We start from the raw sequence: 21,575 nt of genomic DNA on the forward strand, positions 1-21,575 counted from the left end.
AGACATGGTGAACATCTAGTTTATTTTGGTGGCAAGAAGGGTAATGAAGGTAAGCTACTAATTTTATCAGACTGGTAGAGATAAACAGAGACACATTAGGCTGAAAGGTCTTGTTTGAAAGGTCTGATCTGTCCTACTCTGAAATGCTGTGAAGCTCTGTGAAAGGCTAATGAATCTGCCTGTGGCCCTTCATGTAGGGCTGATGCTGTTGTGACCTTCCCTTGGGCCATTCTCCCGATGCCCTTCAGTGAGCTCTTACTTCTTCCTGACGTGTTAACCTACGAGTGAACCTTTCATGGGATGGAACTAGAGGGTAAAATTATCATGACAATGCATACCACATGTCTGTCTGCAGGCTGCAGTGAATGGCAATGTCCATTGCCTTTAGCAGAAGCTGACAGATCTGAAATGTTTAATGTGCCATAAATGGAAAGGTAAATCTTTTGAGTAAAATTAGAATGGGAACAGTAAAATGGAAGGGATTGTCATGGAAGAGGTTTGTAACACCGATTAAGTCAGAACTGGTATGTTCCCAAACTGAAGATAATTTTATGTTTGAACAGTGTAAAATACATGTAGACTCATTACACGTACATTACATGGCTGCTCAGAGCTTCTGACTGCACTGATTTCTAAGGCATTTGACACATTGCTGTATCATGGTGTACAGTCCCAAAAAGAAACTGAGAGTGGAAAATTGGAGATCAACGTGATTTATGCAAACTTTAAGTATATTATGTCAGTCTGGAGTTTTTTACCCTTAGACTACAAAAGAAAAATGATTTCAGGTAGCATGTGTTCTACTTGTTTGATCCTACGTTGGCAGCAACTAAGGCATGGGGGTGAGCAGGAGGGTGAAGAAGGCTGAGTAAGGTGAAGTATGTAGTAAGCCCGAGTTGTTGGAGTCCTCCCTTTTTGCTAGTTTTCTGTGAAGGTCCCAGCTTGTTTTCCTAATGGTGGGAGATGCTGCAGTCCATCTAAGATGAGGTGCTAGGTAACAGACAGCCCATCCATTCATGGGCTGACCTTTTTCATGTTCATGGGGTTCAGAAGCCCAAATTACTCTTGTAAGCATTCCTGGATGCTAAACCTTTGCTGTATTGTCACCTGTGGCTGTAGACATCCCATCAGTGTTTTGTAACAAACGCCAGTCCCCAATTAAAGGTACATTGCTGCTTTAAAATACATTTACAAACAGGTAAATTGCATTTACATTTTCCCTCACTGAATTGAGTACAGGGTGTATCTGCTCTTTCTGTCCTCCTGTGGGGTGTTTACAGTTGCTGCTGTTGCAGTGAACAGTCTTGTCAGTGCTTATGTGCTCAGAGGTTTTTTCCAGAGCACTTGTGAGGAGAGGCAGTTGGAGTGTTGGGTAATTAACTTGCTTTCACCTGGGTGTAATATTGTGGAAATAAATTGCAGGAACCATCAATATTATTCTTAGTTTTCCATTTATTATAACTACTGTGTTAGTGGGGATGAGAGCAGGAGAAAGGAGAGTAGTAGTTTCATTTCCACCTATAATTACAGAATAATATGTATTTTATGTAAAAATGGGCATGTTTGTTTTTGAAGTAATAGGTGCTAATTGCAATAGCTTGTACATCTCTAAAATACGAATCTGCTCACAGATGCTGCATCTGTTTTGTACTCAAGGCAATGTTTGTGTGCACACTTGGTTCATTAGCTTTGTGACTGGTTTTGTGTACACTAAATTTTATGGTTGGAACGGTTTTGCATAGTACAGTCCAAAACGTTTCACGCTTGCAGTTGTTCAGACCTTTGGAAAAGTAGGGATCTTACAGTATCTTTCCCAGAATACTTGTAAGTCTTCAATTTTCACGTTTCTCCTGAAATTTCCTGCTGAAAGATATCTAGCTTTTAGCATTAGGTGATCTTTCCTAATCTGCCCAAGCCCTTCAGTAATGTAATGATTAACTAGAAGACAACAGGGGTGCAGATGAAGCACGATGTATGTAATGCCTGCTTTTGAAAAACCAGCACAGTGTAAAGTCCAAATAACAAGTGATTAAGAAAGGGTCCTGTTTTGACATCTTTTCCAGCAGCAGCATGGAAGAAACCTATGATGTTTATCTAAAGCAACAACTTTTTAAATTAGCGAAGTGATAGTGATAACTTTACAACTTGTTCTTCCTTACAACTTGTTTGTCCATTTTAAAAGACAGAAGTAATTACCCACTTACTGAGAAATCAACAACTTGGGCTGTTGATTTTGGTTGTGTGAATGCTGTTAGTAAGCTCCTTTGCTTAGGGAGGTATTACACACATTTTACAATTAGACATTATGGAAAGATATACTTGATTTTTTTTTTTTTTTTTTTTTTTAAAAAAAATCTTAACTTGTTCCAACATCTCCCTTGGTGTTATGGTTAGCACAGTTGTCACTGTTTGGGCAATTGCCTTGCCTAAATTAGGAAGTGTTTAAAAAAAACAAACAACAAACAATACTAAACATTTTGATTAGCTCATTTTTAAACATCATTTAAGACTTGAGTAATCAAGATTTAACACTCTTAAAATTGTGCAATCATTGTATTTTCACTACACATACTGCCCAGAAGTAGTTTTTGATATAATTAGGGATCATTTCATTCCAGAGAACATTATTATAAACTTGGTGGGAATAATGGGAAAACATTCCTGAGAAACCACTGCTGTATTTTCTTTTTCATCAGTGACTTTTTTTGATGACAGCTGAGGAATCAAGGTAGGAAAACAGAAAACATACTTTAACGTAATGTGACTGTAGAGATAAGCTTCTATGACTAGGAAATGTTCTGTAACTTTGGTTGAATAGCTAAAAAAGTCCTTGATCATGGCCAGCTGAAGAGATTTATGACTAAAATAAGCTTTTCCTGGATTATTCAGAATGTACCAATGTACTGTCGTGTTTTGTTCTTAGTTTACTTATTCCTTTCTTGAATGTTGATTCAATTTTTAGTATATTTAGAGAAATACAAATATCCTAATTTTTTCAGCATCAGTCAAGTTCTTGTGTCAAGTAACCAAAAAGAAATCGTGTAAATCTGTACATTAGAGCTTGCAGAAGTATTCAGCATAATTTTTTTTTCTTTCATGTTGCGTTCAGACAAATAGTTCAGTAGAAGGCTTACACAGATCTTTTGCATTTAAACCAGTGTTATCTAGGAGTAACAAATAATCTTCAGAACCTGAAGAATGTAGCTGAATTTTGAGTCATCTGAATTGATGGATATTCAAACAATATGATTTAAAAAGTGCTTCCAGGGTGGACCTTTCCAAAGCAATTTAATTTTTATGGTTGCTTTGATACATGCAGCATGTTAAATATTTCAGTTCAAGCAGAAGCATTGTTAGATAATGCAGAAAGAATCCATAATCCATAAATAATACACCATGTGTGGTTCTGTATGTTCTTTCTAGATAATTCTGTATAGTCCCTATATATAATTTATATAGACTATATAACAAAATGTAATACGTATAAAGTTTGGGGTTTTCTTGCTTGTGTGGGTTTTCATATAGATAAGCACCATCTGTCCACACATGCACTGTAAACAGAACTACTGAGTGGATGCATGCAGAAATCTGATGTGCATCTTTGTGTCTTCTCTTTTGACTGATCCACAGAATTTATAATTGTGTGAGAGTTAACGCAAAAGTTACTGGTTGTGCAGTAATTGCTTTAAGGAAGATAGATTTGGTTGATTTATTTAAATGCTAATTAGGGCAAACAAAGTTTTCTTAATAGTAGGGCAGATGGTCTGGATCTTTTCTACCAGTCTGATTTCAGTCTGACTGTGAACAAAAAGAAAAGGAAGAAACCAGAGAATGAATACAGCTTTAAAAAGAATTGCTAGCAGCTGCTTTGTTAAGGTAAATACCTGATTTTCTGTCAGTAACTGCTTTCTGGAGCTTTTTTCCTCAATTACAAAGGCTGACAGAATATGGAATATTGGGGCTTTGGAAAGCTGACTGTTAGTTAACCTCATTACTTCTAAAAATATATAAATAAGATAAAGTGCGTGAAAAATCCAAGACAGTTATTCTTCTAACATAACTAATTTGACATATGTTCATAAAACTGTTAAATCTGCTGAAGGCATGCATGTAATTACAAGAAGGCTTACGTATAATATTTGCCAGGATATGTAGCTGAGCTTTTATGACAGCATTTGAGTAAATTTATAGGTAGAATATTTTTAAACCCAAATAAGCCAAACCACATTGCTTCAATATCCTTTGAAAATACAGCCGTTTCCTGAAGTGTGTGTAGCCACTGCAGGAGCTGAAGTTGTTTATTTCTTTGAGATTAAATTTGGCTGCGATCCCTTCCAACACTTCACTGGAGAACCTTCACAGCCAGCATGACTCTGAACTGCCTGGCGCTCACCTTGCCTTTCTCAGCCCAAGTATTAACACTTGGATGGTGGACCAGCCTCTCCCTTTCAGTTATGAATTAAACACTGGAGAGGGTCAGGTATCCAACAGTTAGGCTAACTAACTAGGGTGACTGCAAGTTTGAACCACAGCTCAAGGAGAGGAGCCTCAGTCTTAAGTGAAGTCCAAGGTAGAGAGCTTGCACACTAGGCTGCTGGTGAGAACTACACCTTCTGATCTATGCCTTTCTGACATAGCATCAACCATCTGATGTTAGTCATCTGTTTAAAAAAAAAAAAAAAAAGGAAAGAAAGAAAAAAAGATGCCAATAAAATGGCAAAAGCAAACGTGGGAATCTGTAGCCTGCCCCATCCTAATGTAAAGATGAGCTGGTGGCGGTATGTGATAGCCCCTTGTTTGGGTGTATCTTGAGAGTGCTTTGTCACCAGGATGTGCCAAACTTCCAGATGCTGAAACAGGGCCACCTTTGGAAGGAAAGAGGCTGTAGGGTTATGGAGTTGTAAAAACACAAATGTCTATTCAAACAAGGCTAAAGTTCTGACATGGTCACACAACGCATTGGATGATGAAGAGGTATTTGTCTTCATACAGTCAGATGCTCTGTTCGTTGGGAGCTCCGTTCACTGTCACCTGCTGCTCTGGTTACAGTTCTTCTCTCAGGCAACTGCATGTCTATGAAATAACATAGTTCAGCTGGTCTGTAAAATATTTGAAACTTGTTCTACTATAAGCCAACTAGAAGATTAATAATACTGTTTGAATTTTGTCGTTGTTGTCACTGGGTAATTATTGGAGAAGAAATTAAGTTTTGAATCTGTCTTGCTGTAGTTTATTTAGAGGAGGGCCTCCTAAGGCTTGTATAATTTTGTGGGTTGAAGTTTGGTCTTTGGTTCCTATTCCATGAGAAGGGGTGTCAGCTTACGTAATTACAGTGGGCAGCATAGGCACAACACAACATGCTGCCTGTAGCTAGTGAAAATATAAACGTGCTCTATTGCACTCGTTGTTGATGGAGCTAAGCCCAGGGCAGACGCTGCCTGTTGGGCTAAGTCCAGGTGTGCCAGAACGGTGCTGCAGCCCGGCACACAGGCACCCCCTCCCCAGCCGCTCCTCCGTGACAGGGCTGGAGCGGGGCTTGCAGGACAAAAGTGGCTGCACTGAGCACTGCCTCTCACTTTCTGGATTGCTAAGACTAAACAGGCTCGGTTTCAACAGAAATGGAAATCTGAGGAAAGGTATAGTAGAATACATGTTGAATATTACAGTAGCCAGGCAGGGGAAGTTGGGGTTCCCTGTGTTTTACCTTTGTGAAACCTCATCTCAACTTTGTGGCAGCTCTTGTGAAGAGTGACATCCAGGCTGTGATAGTTTCCCTTTTGGGAATTTCTTCTTGCATGGATGCAGCTTAGAGAGAGCTTAACCCCAGTCAGAGTGCGCTGTGGTGGGTGCATAGTGGTAGGTGCGTGGGGGAACTCCTTTGCTGTGCACTTGGAATGAGGCACTGAATGTCTCTATCTTCATGTTGCTGAATATATGTAGCTTAAGAGAAACTGTATATGGGGAACTGTGGGTTTGCTATCTGGAAACATGGTGTGGAGTCCTTGTGTGCCAGTGAGAAAAGAAGGAAAGACTTTTTTTTGCACAAAACCAGCAAGTGACACTGATACCTGTCCAGAGGTTCTCTTATCGCATCCCTCTCTCGGTGTGCTGGAACCACAAGTCTTTCAGTGCAGTACAGGCTGAACAACCTTTGTGTTGTCACCTCCATGGTAAGTATGATGTAGAGTCTGAAGTGTTTGCAGTGTGTTACATGACAGTCCACGTCTGCTGTCTGCCTGGATTCCAGCCCTTACTGGTAAGGCTTAGAAATGTGCCTGTCACTAATGGTGAGGGACGAAGCAATCTTACTGTCAAACTACTCAGTCGGTGCACTGATGCTTCTCAAAGTGCTGCTTTTCTGTTTCACTTTAAGTGTCTTATGATGGAGCTTCTGTCAGTCCCGTTAGGAATTATTTAATAACCTGATGCTCCTGTGGATCACAAAGTGCTACATGATTATTCAGTCTAAATTCTTCCTTTATTTGGCTTCCCCCTTTCATTTACCCATCTTTCATGTGCTTAGCCTGTTAACATTTAAATTCTTTTTCAAACCTTCACCCATACAATCTTTCTCACCAAATCTTAATTTTGAGATGGTACTGTAAATCGGTTGACATCTTTTGAGCACATTGCCTCCCTGACCTGAGTTTTCTTTGCAGCTCATAGACTGCAGCATTTATTAAGCGTACTGGGCTTACAGCTTGCTCAGATAACTTAGTGGAGAAATATGTACTAATGTGGTACATTGTGATAAGGTTTGTGCCTACCATTTATCATCTTCTAATTTGCTGCTGATGATATAAAGCAATGAAGTAGAAAATGATAGGGGATTATATTCATATTAAAGGGTTTTGCTCCAACAATCTTCCCCTGACCTGTGAGATTTTGTTTGTTTGTTTAGATCTCCTAGAGAAGTCTCGTGTTGTTAAGCAGCCAAGAGGTGAAAGAAACTTTCACATTTTCTATCAGATACTGTCTGGTGCATCAGAAGATTTCCTCTGTAAGTGTTGCCCTTGTGCCATTTTCAGATATGAGTCGTCTTTATATTTAATGTGCTGTTCCATGCACATCATCTTTTGTGGGAAATGTGATATTGATTCATTTTTCAAATTATTGGTGGTAGTGGCAATAGTAATAGCAGAAGTAAATGTATGGTAATAGCAAAAGTAAATGTATGGTTTGGTATTATCCAGATATCTGAGTCAGAATTGGCTTTGCAATGTATTATAAAGAAGAAAGCCTATTCTTATTTAGAAGGCTTGTAATTAAAAGATACTTGAAGAAAACTTGATCCTACTAATATCAATACTTCTTGACAATACTGGTTCTGGGATAAAAGAACTACTAAGAATGATGCTATTACTAATGATATTTTTATTTGATTTATTAGGCAAACTCAAACTGGAGCGGGACTTCAGCAGGTACAACTACCTGGGCCTCGATTCTGCCAAAGTGAATGGTGTGGATGATGCTGCAAACTTCAGAACAGTTAGGGTAAGAAGTAACAGGGGTTGGATGTAAACCCCAAAGGGCTCAACACTAATGCAGAATTCTTATGCCCTTGGTCTGGCCAGTCTCACTGGGCTGGGAGGGACATGTTTTCTGAGTGCTAGCACTCGTCGTGCAAGGGTATAGTGCGTTTGCACAGGGAAGCTTAGCTACAACTAGAAAATACAAAGAACCAACTTTCTGGAGTATTCTAGTGGGCATACAAAAAAGACCAAAAAAAAGAAAAAAAAAAAAAAAGAGAGGGAAAGAAAAAAAAAAAGCCGCCCAGACTCCTTGATCAGAGCATGGAAAAGGTTATATTGTGCAGTTGCTTATGATGGCAGTGACTAAGCTTCATGAACCAGGTGATGCTGACCAAGTTGAAAGAAAAACAGGGCTGGGATGGTTCTCAAGATGACTTACCATGATGGTTTTTTGCTTGATTGTACTCAGGGACAAAGAAGAATACAGAACCCTATTACCCAGTGCATGCAAATTTAGATTTTAAAAGTTACTGGCTTTTAGAGCAACAGAGTGGACCAAGAAGACAGCAGTACCTGTTCATTTGGCTGTGAAAAATTGGGTTGGGTTATAAACTAAATTAAGTGGGTAAAAAAAAGTGTTCTGCGTTTTAGAAACACATAAACTGAATGAATCCTAGAAGTGGACTGGACTGACATGCCAGCTTGATTACCAGATCTTCTTTAACCTGTCTTTTAAATTAAAAAACTTACTTACCTAAGCGTAGTAATTATATCATGTTCTTTTTGTAGCAAAAGTATTCATAAAACATTTTTAATTTATGCTAATACAGATAAATGTTGAATTTTGCAAGTATGATCTGTTTATATGTAGATTCTTTTATCTCATAGTTTTATCTGTCCCCTTTTCAGAATGCAATGCAGATTGTTGGTTTTATGGATCATGAAACACAGTCTGTTTTTGAAGTGGTGGCAGCCGTTCTCAAATTGGGAAATATTGAATTTAAGCCTGAATCTCGCGTGAATGGCCTAGATGAAAGTAAAATCAAAGATAAAAATGGTAAGATGAGATTCGTGATGAGAGGAAAAACACTAATTTGTCTGAAGTCATTATTAATTTTGTAGTTTCTGTAGACATACAATATCTTTGCAAACAAATTAAATTAGTTTCCAAAACTCACCTGCAGGCAAATATGGGATTGAATTCTCTGCAATTGTAATCACTCTGTTTGAAATTTCAAAAATTATTTTCTTTTTTTCCACTTTATTAACACTTTCTTCTGAAATGTTAAATGGTGCTATGCTTGGTTACTCTGCAGTGGAGGCTTTTTGTTCTTTTGTAGTAGGGTATCTCTGCCTGTAATGTCAGATTCATTTGGTCGTGTTTTTGTAGTTGATACTTTTTGAAAGTTCATTTATTTTCATTTGAAAGTTTTTGATCGTGAAAAGTAGTCTCTGGTAAATGGAAGAAAACTTTCTTCACAAAAATAACAAGATAGAAAGTGCTTTCAAAACCAGTAGCTCGGTTTCCTCATGCTGTGCATATTGTTAAAACCTTTGCTTGGCAGGGCCAGGGGGGGAGAGGGTGTGGTTGGGGGACACTTCTGTTGAAGAAAACCTGTTTGGGGAAAATACTGAACTACTAAAAAGCTAAAAGTTTTGGGCAAGAGAAAGCAATGATACAAAAGGATTTGTTATATTTACACTCTCCTTTTTCATGCTAGAACTCAAGGAAATCTGCGAGTTGACAGGTATAGACCAGTCTGTATTGGAAAGAGCTTTCAGCTTCCGGACAGTTGAAGCCAAGCAAGAGAAAGTTTCGACAACGCTAAATGTGGCACAGGTAAAAAGAGGTCCTGATTTTAAAAGAAGGAATCCTTTTAAGTGCCAATTTGTTCTACGTGACTAAACCATAACTGCGCAAACAAACTACAACTAGTAGGCTGTACCGAATAAAACATATCACTAACATAAGTGTGTTTTTTCTTTAACATTTTCTGAGTGTTGAAATATACTGGATGTTTTGTTTTTATGTGTGAATTACCTCAAAAAGATGAGGAATAGGAAAATGTTGCAGAGAATGAAAAAATAAAATAGTTCTGCACAAAACACATGTTGAAAGAATTGTGGCAGACTGTTTTCATTTAGAGCAACTGGTGTAATTTCATGTGAATTGTACGCCCCAGGCTGCTGAAAAACTTTTGCTGCCAGTGTGAATTTATCTCTCTGCAATGCTGCAGAGCCAGTGTGATTGCCACCTGTGTCTCATCAGCTCAGGCTAGCAGGAATGTCGTTTCCCTAACCGCAGCTGCTCAGAGTCCCTTTGCTTAGGATTAGGATGGGGGATGTGAGACTTTAGAGGATATCCGGATGAGCAGAAAGGGAGTCGAAGTGCCCTGATTGTGGCTGCTGTTGCAGCCAGCCCGTGGCCAGGAAGGCAGAGGGGCGCACCAGCAAGCCGCTGATGCTGCCAAAGTGTCCTGACACCCCTGGTCTGGCTCTGGTGCCTTAGGCAGAGGTATTGCTGCCTGAACTGTTCTCCCTCTGTTCATAGAACCTTCAAGATACGTCAGAAACATAAAAAGTTTGGGATTAGCCCAGAATTTATAATGTTTTTCTTCTTTCTTCTCTTTAGGCTTATTATGCCCGTGATGCTCTGGCTAAGAATTTATACAGTCGACTGTTCTCTTGGCTTGTTACCAGAATCAATGAGAGCATTAAGGTATTGTTGCTTTGTGCCTGTAAAAAAATCAATAGAAATCCTTTAAATTAAAGCGGACAGTAAAACTGTATTTGCCAATTTAATTTTTCCTGGTTGTACACTTGTTACACATGGTACAGGTGAATAATGGTATCACAGCTCAACAAATTGCCGTCTGCTCTGTTCTTAAGCTTATGAAAATATTCATGTTAAGTGTATTTTGGGAAACCATACTTAACATTTTAGTTACAGAATTTGACAGCCTACTAAAACGTTAGTTTTCTTGATTACCAACTCTGAAGTGTACGGTTGACTGACTCAATGCTTAATTTTTTTTTTAAGGCACAAACAAAAGTGAGAAAGAAGGTAATGGGGGTGCTGGACATCTATGGCTTTGAAATTTTTGAGGTAAGACCTTTACAATGGTAAACATTTAATGTGAGAGCTGTTTCTAAAGCTTAATAGAGCAGCTAATGAATTTGTGATCGGAATACGTGTAATTTGAATCAAGTGTGTCATTCCTGACAAAAAAACACTAGAAAAGTAAGCCAAAGACAGATGTCTTAGCGTGTCTGGCAATTGAAACCAAGATTTATGAAAGCCATACTTGGGTTTTTACACCATAGGTAAATAAGTATTTATTATGGGTAAATTAAATACATTCTGTTGTGACATATGTTCTGAGCATAAGAGAGACTCTGGCAGTGTCATTTCTGCCCTGAGGCATTTTATGGATGTCTTTTAACAATCTCTGTATCCTTTAAAAAACACAACAAAAACTATACATTTGTTTCCTGCCAAATTAAACAAGGCATTATATTCCATTTCATCTCGATTCACTTAGATAAATATTCTGTACTGATTCCTAGCTGACGATCTGTGGCTCACTGCTGTTTGTTTATGATAGTATTTTTAGACTGGTGGTATTTCAAAACAAAAACAATCAACGAGGAGTTTTTAATTGGGTTAGAACACACCAGAGAGAGGGAGTTTTCATAAATCATATTCTGACAGTTTATTTTAAGAGATTTATAGACCTTGGTTGGAATCTATATACTGTTCAAACTAGAAACTCAACTGGGGGAAAAATCAGTAGAAAACATCCAGGCCTTACCCACTTCCCCACATCCCTCTTGAAAATCCAGGGAGTGTGTTTAAACTGTGTAGAAGATGGGAATAATCCAGAAAAGAGTAATTATACATGGGAGGGTGGTGTAAATTTTATTTCGGAAGTGTAACATCAAAGTATGTGCAAATCAAAATACCTCTGTGAAGAGGAAGAACAAAGCTGATACTTGCTTCAAGGGTTTACTAAGCTAGGTTGTATTGTCTGCGTTAAACATGAGCATATTTATGAAAATATATTGCAAGTGGTCAGGTGGCTGGAGATCTTGGTGGCAGATCTCTTGGGAGCTGGTCCTTGCTGTACCTTTAGAAAGCTGGACATTGGAAGGGTACCGCTGGCATCTTTGGGCATGACTTGTTTTCACTAGCTCTTTCTTTTATGTTTCATTAAGGATAAACACATAGGGTGAGGTGGGAGACAGAAGCTTGCACTAGCACAGAAGCCAACTGAATAATTGTGGGATGGTGTTCCAGAGACAAGGTTGTTTCTCTCATGTAATTTTCTTTATTTTGTAGGAGTTCAACATCTTAGAAGTAGTTGAGTAGGGGAGATGTAGTTTTTCAGAATTAAAACGAAAAAATAAGGCTCTCTTCACTTACCTTTCATACTGAATTATGATGTAGCTTTCTCAATTCATACAAGCTCAAAAGCTTTAAAATAATATGGGTAGTTATTGTTCACTCCTTTAAATGCTGAGTATTGGTTCTACTGAAAAAAGTGGGACTTGAGGATCAAATTCAGCAGTACATTCATACAAGATGGGACTCTTCCTCTTGTCAGTTAAGACCTGTGGTGAGAGCACTGTCCAAGTGGCTTGGTTCAGCTCCCATTCAAAATGAGAATCTGGTAGTATGCCAGAAACGTACATGGCTTATACTACACCATATTTTAATTTAAAGATGTTTGAAAAGAAACTTGATTGGTTTAGGTTTCTAGAGGTAACTAGTACAGTTACTGGTATTGGGACTGCGTGGCAGTACTGTAATTCAAAGCGTGAATGATAAACAATCTGTTAGAAAATCCTGAATCTGCTCTATTTCCAGTACCACCCACTCTAGCCATCCCTGTGTTTCCAGACAGGTTAATTTTATAATCAGAAACTACTGGCTTATTCTCAGTTGAATCAAAAGCAAAGATATTCTTTCAAGGCAAAACAAAATTTATTTTCTATGCAGCTCTAGTTGTCACAAAAGATGATGTTATGTCATAACCTTAAATTGAGTAAAATAATGAACATTGTATAGGCAAAGTGTAACTGGTCTTGTGGTTGCTTGAATGAATGTCATGTAATAAGGTCAATTAAGAGCGTGCCTGCCAAATATATTTTTATGTCAAGTTTTGTAACAAGTGATCAAATCTCACAAAAATTATTAAAGATCTTGCTTACAAAAAACAATTATTGTTGAGAATTTAAGTAACCACTTCGCAGAAAATATGTTTAATTATATTAAAACAATCAATCAACGAATGAAATTTTAACACCTTACAATACCGTAACTCAAGCAAAATTCAATAATGTCTTAAAATTTATAGCATAAAAAGTGTAGTGGAATTTGGAGTGTTTTGCTGTGTGATACATTTCTAAACACGATGGCTAAACATTCAAAATACTAGCTGAGGTGTAGCAAATGGTAGTAACTATATCCGTCTAATTATAAAATACTTAAAACCTTTGACTAAAAATGTGCAGTTCCCTTTTGAACCTAATTAAGTCAGATTTTGATTTTCATGTCTGTTCTTGGAGGTTAGAACTAACATCATCTCTAAAAAGAATGTTTTTTGGCAAATATGTGTTTGAAAGACTTTATCTGTGAACTTACGCATTTTAAACTTGTAAGCTATTTGATATACTGAAGGTAAGAAGTCCTACTTTAATCATGTTTCTACGCAGGAAGCAGATAGGTTTATCTTTAATGCTTGTTCTTTGACCTAAAGTGTCCTTGTACCTTGGAGACAGAACATATCAAAAACATTAGGTGTCGTAGGAGTTTTTTATATGCAGGCTAAATATTTACACATGAAGCTTCATACAATTGAAATAAGCAGCAAGATATGTGTTTACTGAAGGGTGATTTTTCTGCCCGTCTCCTTTAGTATTACACTTACCCATCAGGATCGCTGAAAGAATAAACTAATGATATTCTAGTTTATCTGTTTTGTCCTAAGATTCTCACCTACAAGTTACTGGAATAGATTATAGAATAGTCTGCTTCCATTGAAAAAACATTGGCTTGCTACAGATTTTTGAGGTTTTTGTTTTGTTTCATAATGGGCAGGGCAGACAGTATTTCTTGGGCCTTATTCCTGTTTAGGATGATTCCTTATACCATCCTACAATTTGTCCTATAAGAAGAGTAAAGAAGTTTTAAATAGAGATTTACCATTTTGAAAGATCCTGCATTTGACCTTCTGATTACAATAGCAGTCTTGTTCTATTATATGCAAATTTAAGCTTATAAAAGTGAGATTTTTTTTTTCCATCTTTTTTTGAAGGATTACTTTATTTACTGTCCATGTATTTTCTACAATTTTCTGTAATTTAAGATGAAGTTAATTTACAAAGTAACTGGAGGTTTCTTGAAACTTATCAAAGGAAAGATACTGGAGTATTGATAATGCTGGCATATACTCTTTGGGATTTGGTTTCTGCTAGTATTTTTATCGAGCACAAAGCCCATTTTTCAGACAAACCTAAAAGCTATCCAAGAAAGCAGATTTAAGGATTTGGCTGTCCAAAAATTCAGATTAGGGAATTTAAATCCATTGATAATCCTCAGGCTCTGTGGGTTTGGCAGATGTCAACAGCAAGCTTGGCTAAACAATCCACAAAATAGGTGCTGTAAAGCTGTGTTTATTTTTGAATCCTGCCTTGCCCTTTGTGGTAAACTGTATGCTGGGACTGAATGTCTTCAAAGCAGAATGCTGAAATGTTGGATGTCTCTGTGTGAATTGTCTATGGTCAAGGATTTAGGGACTAGGATTAGTGTGAAAATGCAGGCTACGGGACCGGGTTGGTTGTGTAATGCTGCTGAAGCTTGAGCAATGGATTGAAGCCTGACACTAATTGCTCCAAGTATGCTTATCCACATTTTTGAGCGGCTGCATGTGTAGTCAGCCTGCAGTCTAGACTGTGATTTGAGGTGGGGTAGGGATGATGTGGTGGCACTGGGAATTTCAGAACCAGCTCAATTGCAGACTTCCTGGGGTAGGTTTGGGACTGGTCCCATTTTATTCAATGTTTGATTCTGTATTTTTGGGCAGAAGCGGTTTCCGCATCTCTGCAAAATGTCGGGGTAGGGTTGTGGAAGGGGTGGGGTTTATGAAAGGGAAATGATGACTGTAGAAGGCAGATGACTGAAGGCCTGGCAGGTTCCAACAGAGAAGAGCAGAGACTCATTCTGTTCAGTTTGGGTGATTAATTTTCTGTTGTGTCCATTTCCTGTGTAGATGAGGGCTAGAGTATGTAAAAATGAATGTAATGGAGCAAGTGTGAATATTTCATCCTGCCTAGTCTTCAGAGACAAAAATGTCTGTCCATACTACTAGGCTTAAAGGCTTTATTCCGAATCTTCAGGTGCCACTATGTAGCTGGTCCATATGACCGAGCTAATGATCTGGATGGAGCGCAGTTTCATGAAAGTTAAGGCTGCCAAACAAGGCTTATTCTTGAAATCTGCCAGGCCCCGAGAAGACAGTTTGAGAGTGTGAATGCTTTCTGCTCAATCCCTCGGTGGAGCAGTTTGTTCCACATATTTTAGCCTGAGGAGAAGTGTGGATGTGCCGGAAATAGAGCTGCAAGAAGAGAGTGACTGTTTCCATTTGGCTGACATCTGCTGAGGGTTGACCTGAGGTGATGTGAATGCCTTGTCTTTGAGGACAGCATCTGACCAGCTCCTTTTGCTCCAGGTACACAAGAACATGTAAAGACGTGGCAGCATCCATCACATTCAGCATAAAACCCAGCAGTAAATAAAAATACCACCAAAAAAAGAGCCAAACAAGCCACCCAGCAGTAAAACTAGGTCCATTTCTCACAGTTGGTGATGCACTTTGATAGTGCTTCTATTTATTTACGGTAATTAGCTTGTTTCTTGTGTGTATAAGTTTCTTGTGGTGATGGAAAGAAGCTTGGTCATATTGCATGTAGTACATAAACTATCATCGGGACATTGATAAAATGCCAATATCTTTATTGAGGGAATCCCTTAGAAATACAAAGAATGCAGTTTCATTTACATTAACATGTTCATAGTTGTGTTCTTAGAGGGAGGTGGCCAAATAAGGAGGGGGTAAACATTGAAAAAACTTTTCTGAGATGTTTAAGGCATGAAAAATTGGGGAGGTATTTCCACTTTTACTATAAACCTATACAACTGCTTGGTCCAGTTGCTGAATAGTTGCTTTGCCTTTTTCTATCCTGTTCATTACATGAAAGAAATTACAGCTGAAGAGCATGCTGAGCTCTGAGACTGCTGCTGGCCCAGAGATCTCCCCCCGCAAATCATTTTACTGGAGAAGGGTCTAGTTATTTGCTAGAAAGATAAGTTATCAGAAGAAAAAATAAAAAAGTATATGGAGAAAATTGGCTTATCAGGATCTCATTTTATCTTCATCTGTTTTTTTTTCATTCTTTTAGGCTGTGGTGACCTTTTCTTCATGTCTTGACTTTGGCTCTAACTGAGCCATGAATATCTGCTATTTTGGTAGTTGCTTTAATCTCCAGACTGTAATTTCCAGCCACCTTTTCTAGGCACTCTACCTTGCAACTGATTTCCTTTTCGAAATTGTTCAACCCTTTTCTGATGGCCATCAGCATATCGTATACTGGCAAGCGGCAGTGCCAAAATGTGTATACCCGGCCCTCTATTCAATCTGATCACACAGGGCAAAGCCCAGTCTAGTGTGAAAGAGAACTGAATTTTTAATCTATAATTGATCAACTGCATCTGCGGGGAAGTGTTATGAAAGAGGGGAGCTTTACAGAGAGAGACCCTTGGCTGGAATCCTAGGTGCTATGGAGATTTTAAAATACAGTTAAAGCAATGATTTCCTTGAGTGTTAGAATGCTCAGAAGCAGAGGTGCATCCCAGGAAGTTAATCACTATTTAATTAATCACATTATAATTTAAGTATTTAGAGAGGCTTATTTTGCAAGTGCAGGTTTATGAAGTAAATCCCATTGGCTGGCTGTTTTCAACAGAGGAAATATTTGAAATGCTGGAACAAATATACACAAATGCTCCGCTTCAGGTTGCGAGAGTAACGTTTTGCCCTACAGCAGCTATTCTGTCTTAGTAGAGGAATGGGTATGATTATATAGTAGGTTCTTGTCTATTTGTAATTCCTGTTGTTCCAGGACTGTAATTTATCGGGTTGAGTTTGTTGTATTGTACCTGAGTTTCCCTGTGGATCGCATATATATTGTGAGCACTGAATTCACTGTAGTTTCTTGCCCTTTTAACTCCAAATTTGGTTTAGACCTGTGTGTCTGGACACCACAGCTGAGAGCAAGAAGGATTTCAGAGTGCGTGGTTCTCTACCAGTGCCAGTAGCATCAATAAGGACTGAAGCTGGTTGTGCTACACAGATATGGAAAATAGATAATCCCTAAGGCTTCAATATATATCTTTCTTGCTTCCATTAGATACACTGAAACATAGTTTGATTATATATACATGGAATATTTATAGTTAAATGATATGCTTCTCCGGTTCTTTGCCTAGACAGATATTTACACAAAAGCACAGAGCTTTTTCTAGTTTACATGAGATATTTTTCAATTAAGTTTGATAACTCAAATGTTTGTATATGTAAACAGAAAAGTAAGGGATAAATATTGATAACATATCTTCACTAACTTCACTAAAAAATTTTTAAAAATGGTTATAACTGGGTCACATGTAGCTCATTGCTTTCTAAGATAAAAATAGTGTCTTTTTTCATTTTCTTTAAATGTACTTTCCCCATTTTGCTGATTTTAATTTTCTAGCATTTATATTTCTTAGTTTCATCTCATAAACTCGTATGCTTCTGTGGTCATACATAAAAATCCCTGTCCCCAGACACCACAGTAGGATATAAATTAAATTTGCTGGTTGGTTTCACCATTCACTTTGCCATTCACCTCAGTGAAGTGAGTATGTTGGTCTTTCATCGTCATTACATTTGCCATCTGGCTTTTTCTCTAGGAGCCTCAGTAGTAGTCTGCGGGCCTGATGGAATTACCTGGGATCACCTGCCTATGGCCTATGTCAGGAGGATGTCAGAGGCTTCTGATGCCTGGAGCTGTGTTGATGTTGAAAAAAGTTACTTTCTGGGGCTATTTGTGTTAGAGCAAAAGCATCAGTCTCTGTATGTCTTCCCCCACATTGGTCAGAAAGTTAATTTTAATAGAATTAGTTCTGTTGGTTTCAACAGTCTCATGACTTGAAATATTTAGGTTTTGGTTTAAATTACGCTTTTTCTTTAAATACTTCTCATGTATTTTTCAGTTGTATGTGTTTGTGTAAGGTATTTGAAAGGTGTTGCTGAACACCTTTTTGTCAGTGTGGTTGTAGACTGAGCGAAATGTTTTTTGAATTGGCTCTCAGCAAGAACTGATGTGATGAAAGATGAAGAAGGAAGAGGAAGTATTGAGAAACACCTTGTATAGGTGTGATACTGATGATATAGCTGAGTCTGTAGATTTGGATCAGCAATGTATCCTTGATTTGGGGAAAACAGTGAAGAGGACACAGGAAAATGAAACACTTAAACTAGGACTTTGTTAAGCAGGTGGAAGATAAGAATTTATTCCTACCTGCTAGTATGGAAAAGTATCCAGTTTTCAGTTTCAAGTAGGTGTCTTAGTTGTGTCAGTGTCTCTAGAATCACTGAAATCTGGGTACTCAAAAGTGAATTTGAATTCTCTGTGGGGAGGCAATGTTAGAAGATAGCTGCTTTTCATAGGAGAATGCCCTGGTTTAGATATTTTGTGTTCGTGAATCTAATGCAAGAAATTACACTTGGCATACAGAGACATTTCTGTCTGAGACCAGTAAGAGACCTTTAGCCTAATTTTTTTTTTTTTTACAAAAATGTTTTTATTTTGTCTATTTGCTATTGGTATTTTACTGGTATAACAATGTATAAGCTCAGGAACATCCATATATTTTTTTCAGATGATTCCATGATACACATGGCTGGAATCCTCCAAAGAAGAAATTAGGCAAAATGTTAAGGAACAAAAAGTATTTTCTTTAGACTTTCAAGCACCCGTATGCAATTCATGTAATAGCAGTGGTTCAAAACTAGAACTTTTTGTTTTTTCATGATTGACTCTTAACAACCTGAGCAAGCACAACATCATGATCTGCTTGTGTATATAAGCACTATATTTTTGCACGGAGCAAAATTTTTTAGAGTTCAAAAACTTGCTATCCAAAACTTGCCACCCTGATGCCTGGTAGTCTGAAGGTTGATGAAAAATAAAGCTGTATGAATTCTGTGATTCTGTGACCAAGAGACCATTATTTGTGAAGTGAAAAACATGGTGAAATAGGCTTTGATCCTTGTCAGTGAATTTTTCTACTTGTCTAAATTTATTGTTGCACCTGATAAAAGATTGAGAGGATAAGCTCAGGGTGGTTGGTTAATCTGTATGTATAAATTTGACATGACTTTAATCCTATCTCAGGTGACATTCTGTTTCCCAGCACCTTTAATTTAATTTGAGAGACTGTTTTTTTCTTCCCCAAAGGTTATATTTTGTATTCCACAGTGATTTCAAAGGGATAATCTGAAATGCTGCTATAAAAATGCAGGGATTGAAGTGATGTTCTCAACACTAAAGTAGCAGAATTACAGCCTGGAAGAGAAGCTGAAACTTTTGAGAAGTGCTGGCCTTAATTTTTTTTTCTTAAAATTTCATAAGAATATGTGAATTTTCTAACTCTTCCTGAAATTTTGGGTCTGACCATGCGGCTTCTGTGTTGGTCAAATCCTTTCTGTCGCTTAATGCGAATGGTCAGTGTAAGGAGCAAGTACAGTGTCTTACAGCTGGATCCTTCCAGCCCATTTCTCCTGAATGGATTTAGTGATGTGCTATCACTGATATTAATCATTCTCTATTGCCTTCTAAACAACAATGTCAGAAGTCCTTTAGATCCCTTCTAGTTCTGTCATATTAATTTCTAGGAGCCTTCATTAAAATATTGGGGGACAATTAATTTGTGAGGATTGTCTATGCTTTGTGAAGCCCTCATATAATTAAAAACTATAGATATACAGTAAGGGAGAATAAATTCACAATCTCTGTTCCATTACTCAGATTTGCCCAGAGATAAACACTCTAATTGGTGTTTCATATAGTGTTTCTTAAAACCAGTAAATGGAAATTCCTCTTTCTGAAGTGTATTTATTTACCGGATGTCTTCTGGTGTGTTCAGAGTTCATTGTTTTGAGAATTTTAGTGATTTCAAACATTTTTCCTCATTTTCTTTGCTCTAATTAACTGTTAGCCTTTTGATCCATATGGTACATAAAGAACAAAATCACTACTGCTCTTCAGTGACTTTTTTCCTGGAACAGCAATTTTCAGTGGCTTGGTGATGTCAAACAAAATTTCATAGCTTAAAATGAGTGATTTGTGAAGAGCTCTGTGGATTTTGGTTTGCCTTTCTTTGGCAAACCATAAATATCACAGACACATAGCAAATCAGGAAAGCATTTAGCAATTACTTTAATTTATTGTGAATGACCTTTTATTTAGATGATTTAGCTGGATTTGCAGTTCAGTTTCCATCCTCTTTTGAAGATGAAGACTGGGTATAATATGTGAGCAAAAAGTCCTGCAGTGCTTGTAATAACGTGGTCTTTTGGAGAAACAGTCTTTCTGCATTGGGTGGCATGTGCCTGATAGATGGATGCAAAGTGTGTTTTACCCTTCCTCTTTGTCAAGGTGATGTGTCAGTTGGGGTCCTTCTACTTCTAACTCGATATATCTAAAGTGATGGCCTTATCTGAATGTGTCAAATAAACTTTTACTCATTCTTCCTCCTGTACTCTCTTTTCCATTCCCCATTCTCCTCTCCCTTTAGTGAGATTTGTCCACTGAAGGTTATATATATGGCTTTTTGAGACAAAAGATAATGGTGATTTAGAGATGCGACAGTGCCAGAATGCCGTTCTGTGTTACACTCTGATGTGCCTCAATCCCTTGGTTTACCTGAAGATATGTAGTACTTTACATTTTCAGTGACATACAAATATGACCGATAAAAAGACTGATCTACTTGGTATGCTAAATAATGCTAATAGATATATTCTGTGTTGTTATGGCAGTAGGATAAGTACTGACTGCAGTTTATGTAATTTCTTTTTGCAACAGAATGCAGTAAGTATGACTTGTTTGCAGTGCTGATTTTGATGCATGCCAAATTTAACTTTCTCATCTAGAGCTATGCAAGTTTTGCAATCTCTGATTGATAATTGCAGTTGGTGTGAGGGGCAGAGTTTGACGTGGCTGAGAAGGTTTGGTGATCAGCTATGATTTTGCTTTACCTAAAACTAAAATGATAAAAGTAATCTGTGCTACCTCAATATTTTCTAATCTGCTTGTGTGTTCTTAATCTCATTTAGCAACCAGATCCTTAATTTAAACATTTAAATGATTGCAGTTGCCCTTAGCCATAAAAATTCCATCACCATAACTTGACCTTCACAGGTATTGTATAGCAGACTTACTTGATAGTGTAAAAAGGCATAGTGGTTTATTCTGCAAATTTTGAGGCTTCCTAAATAAACAATGTGTTCTTGATTACTAGTAATTAAGAAAAGGAAAAAAAAAACCAAACGGGTGGGGTGGAGGGAACCCCATGACCCCAAAGTCAAGACAACCAGCAGCTGATATCCAAAATTACTCGATTGCAGTTATTTCTGCAGATACATGTATGGAATTCTTACAATATTAATGACTCTTTCAAGCACTGGGAAAAAACAATGAAGCTGCTGCTCCCTTTTTCTTTGAAAGGGGCATTTTAAACTGGTCCTCAGAATGGGCACCTGGCCTCCAAACTGCACTCATTTAAGATAATGGAGATGAAGTGGTGAACCACAGCTTTTATGCTGTGCCATCCTGGCCCTGGTGGTGTGAGCAGTGAAACTTCAGTTGACTGGGGTGTGGGAGGGCTCTCCCTGTGGTATTTAGGGGCTTGCTGCAGCAATCATTTCTCATGCTGCCGCGTGTCCCTCTGGAAGCGTGCTGCTGTAATGTCACAGCCCTGCTCCCGCAGCAGTCCTG

General features: G+C 37.9%; 1 protein-coding gene across 5 annotated transcripts in view; it reads left to right on the top strand.

The window, feature by feature from the left end:
* The window catches only part of MYO1B (myosin IB), a 116,716-nt gene that overhangs the window by 63,953 nt on the left and 31,188 nt on the right, over positions 1–21,575 (top strand). For all 5 annotated transcript variants that reach the window (XM_074872731.1, XM_074872734.1, XM_074872735.1 and 2 more), the window contains exons 8-13: positions 6,902–7,000; positions 7,391–7,494; positions 8,382–8,529; positions 9,194–9,312; positions 10,105–10,191; positions 10,513–10,578. In XM_074872731.1, the coding sequence (XP_074728832.1) occupies positions 6,902–7,000; positions 7,391–7,494; positions 8,382–8,529; positions 9,194–9,312; positions 10,105–10,191; positions 10,513–10,578 (623 nt within the window). The remainder of the gene's footprint in view (positions 1–6,901; positions 7,001–7,390; positions 7,495–8,381; positions 8,530–9,193; positions 9,313–10,104; positions 10,192–10,512; positions 10,579–21,575) is intronic.

Source organism: Strix uralensis, chromosome 6 (assembly GCF_047716275.1).
Source record: "Strix uralensis isolate ZFMK-TIS-50842 chromosome 6, bStrUra1, whole genome shotgun sequence".
Classification (NCBI taxonomy): Eukaryota; Metazoa; Chordata; class Aves; order Strigiformes; family Strigidae; genus Strix; species Strix uralensis.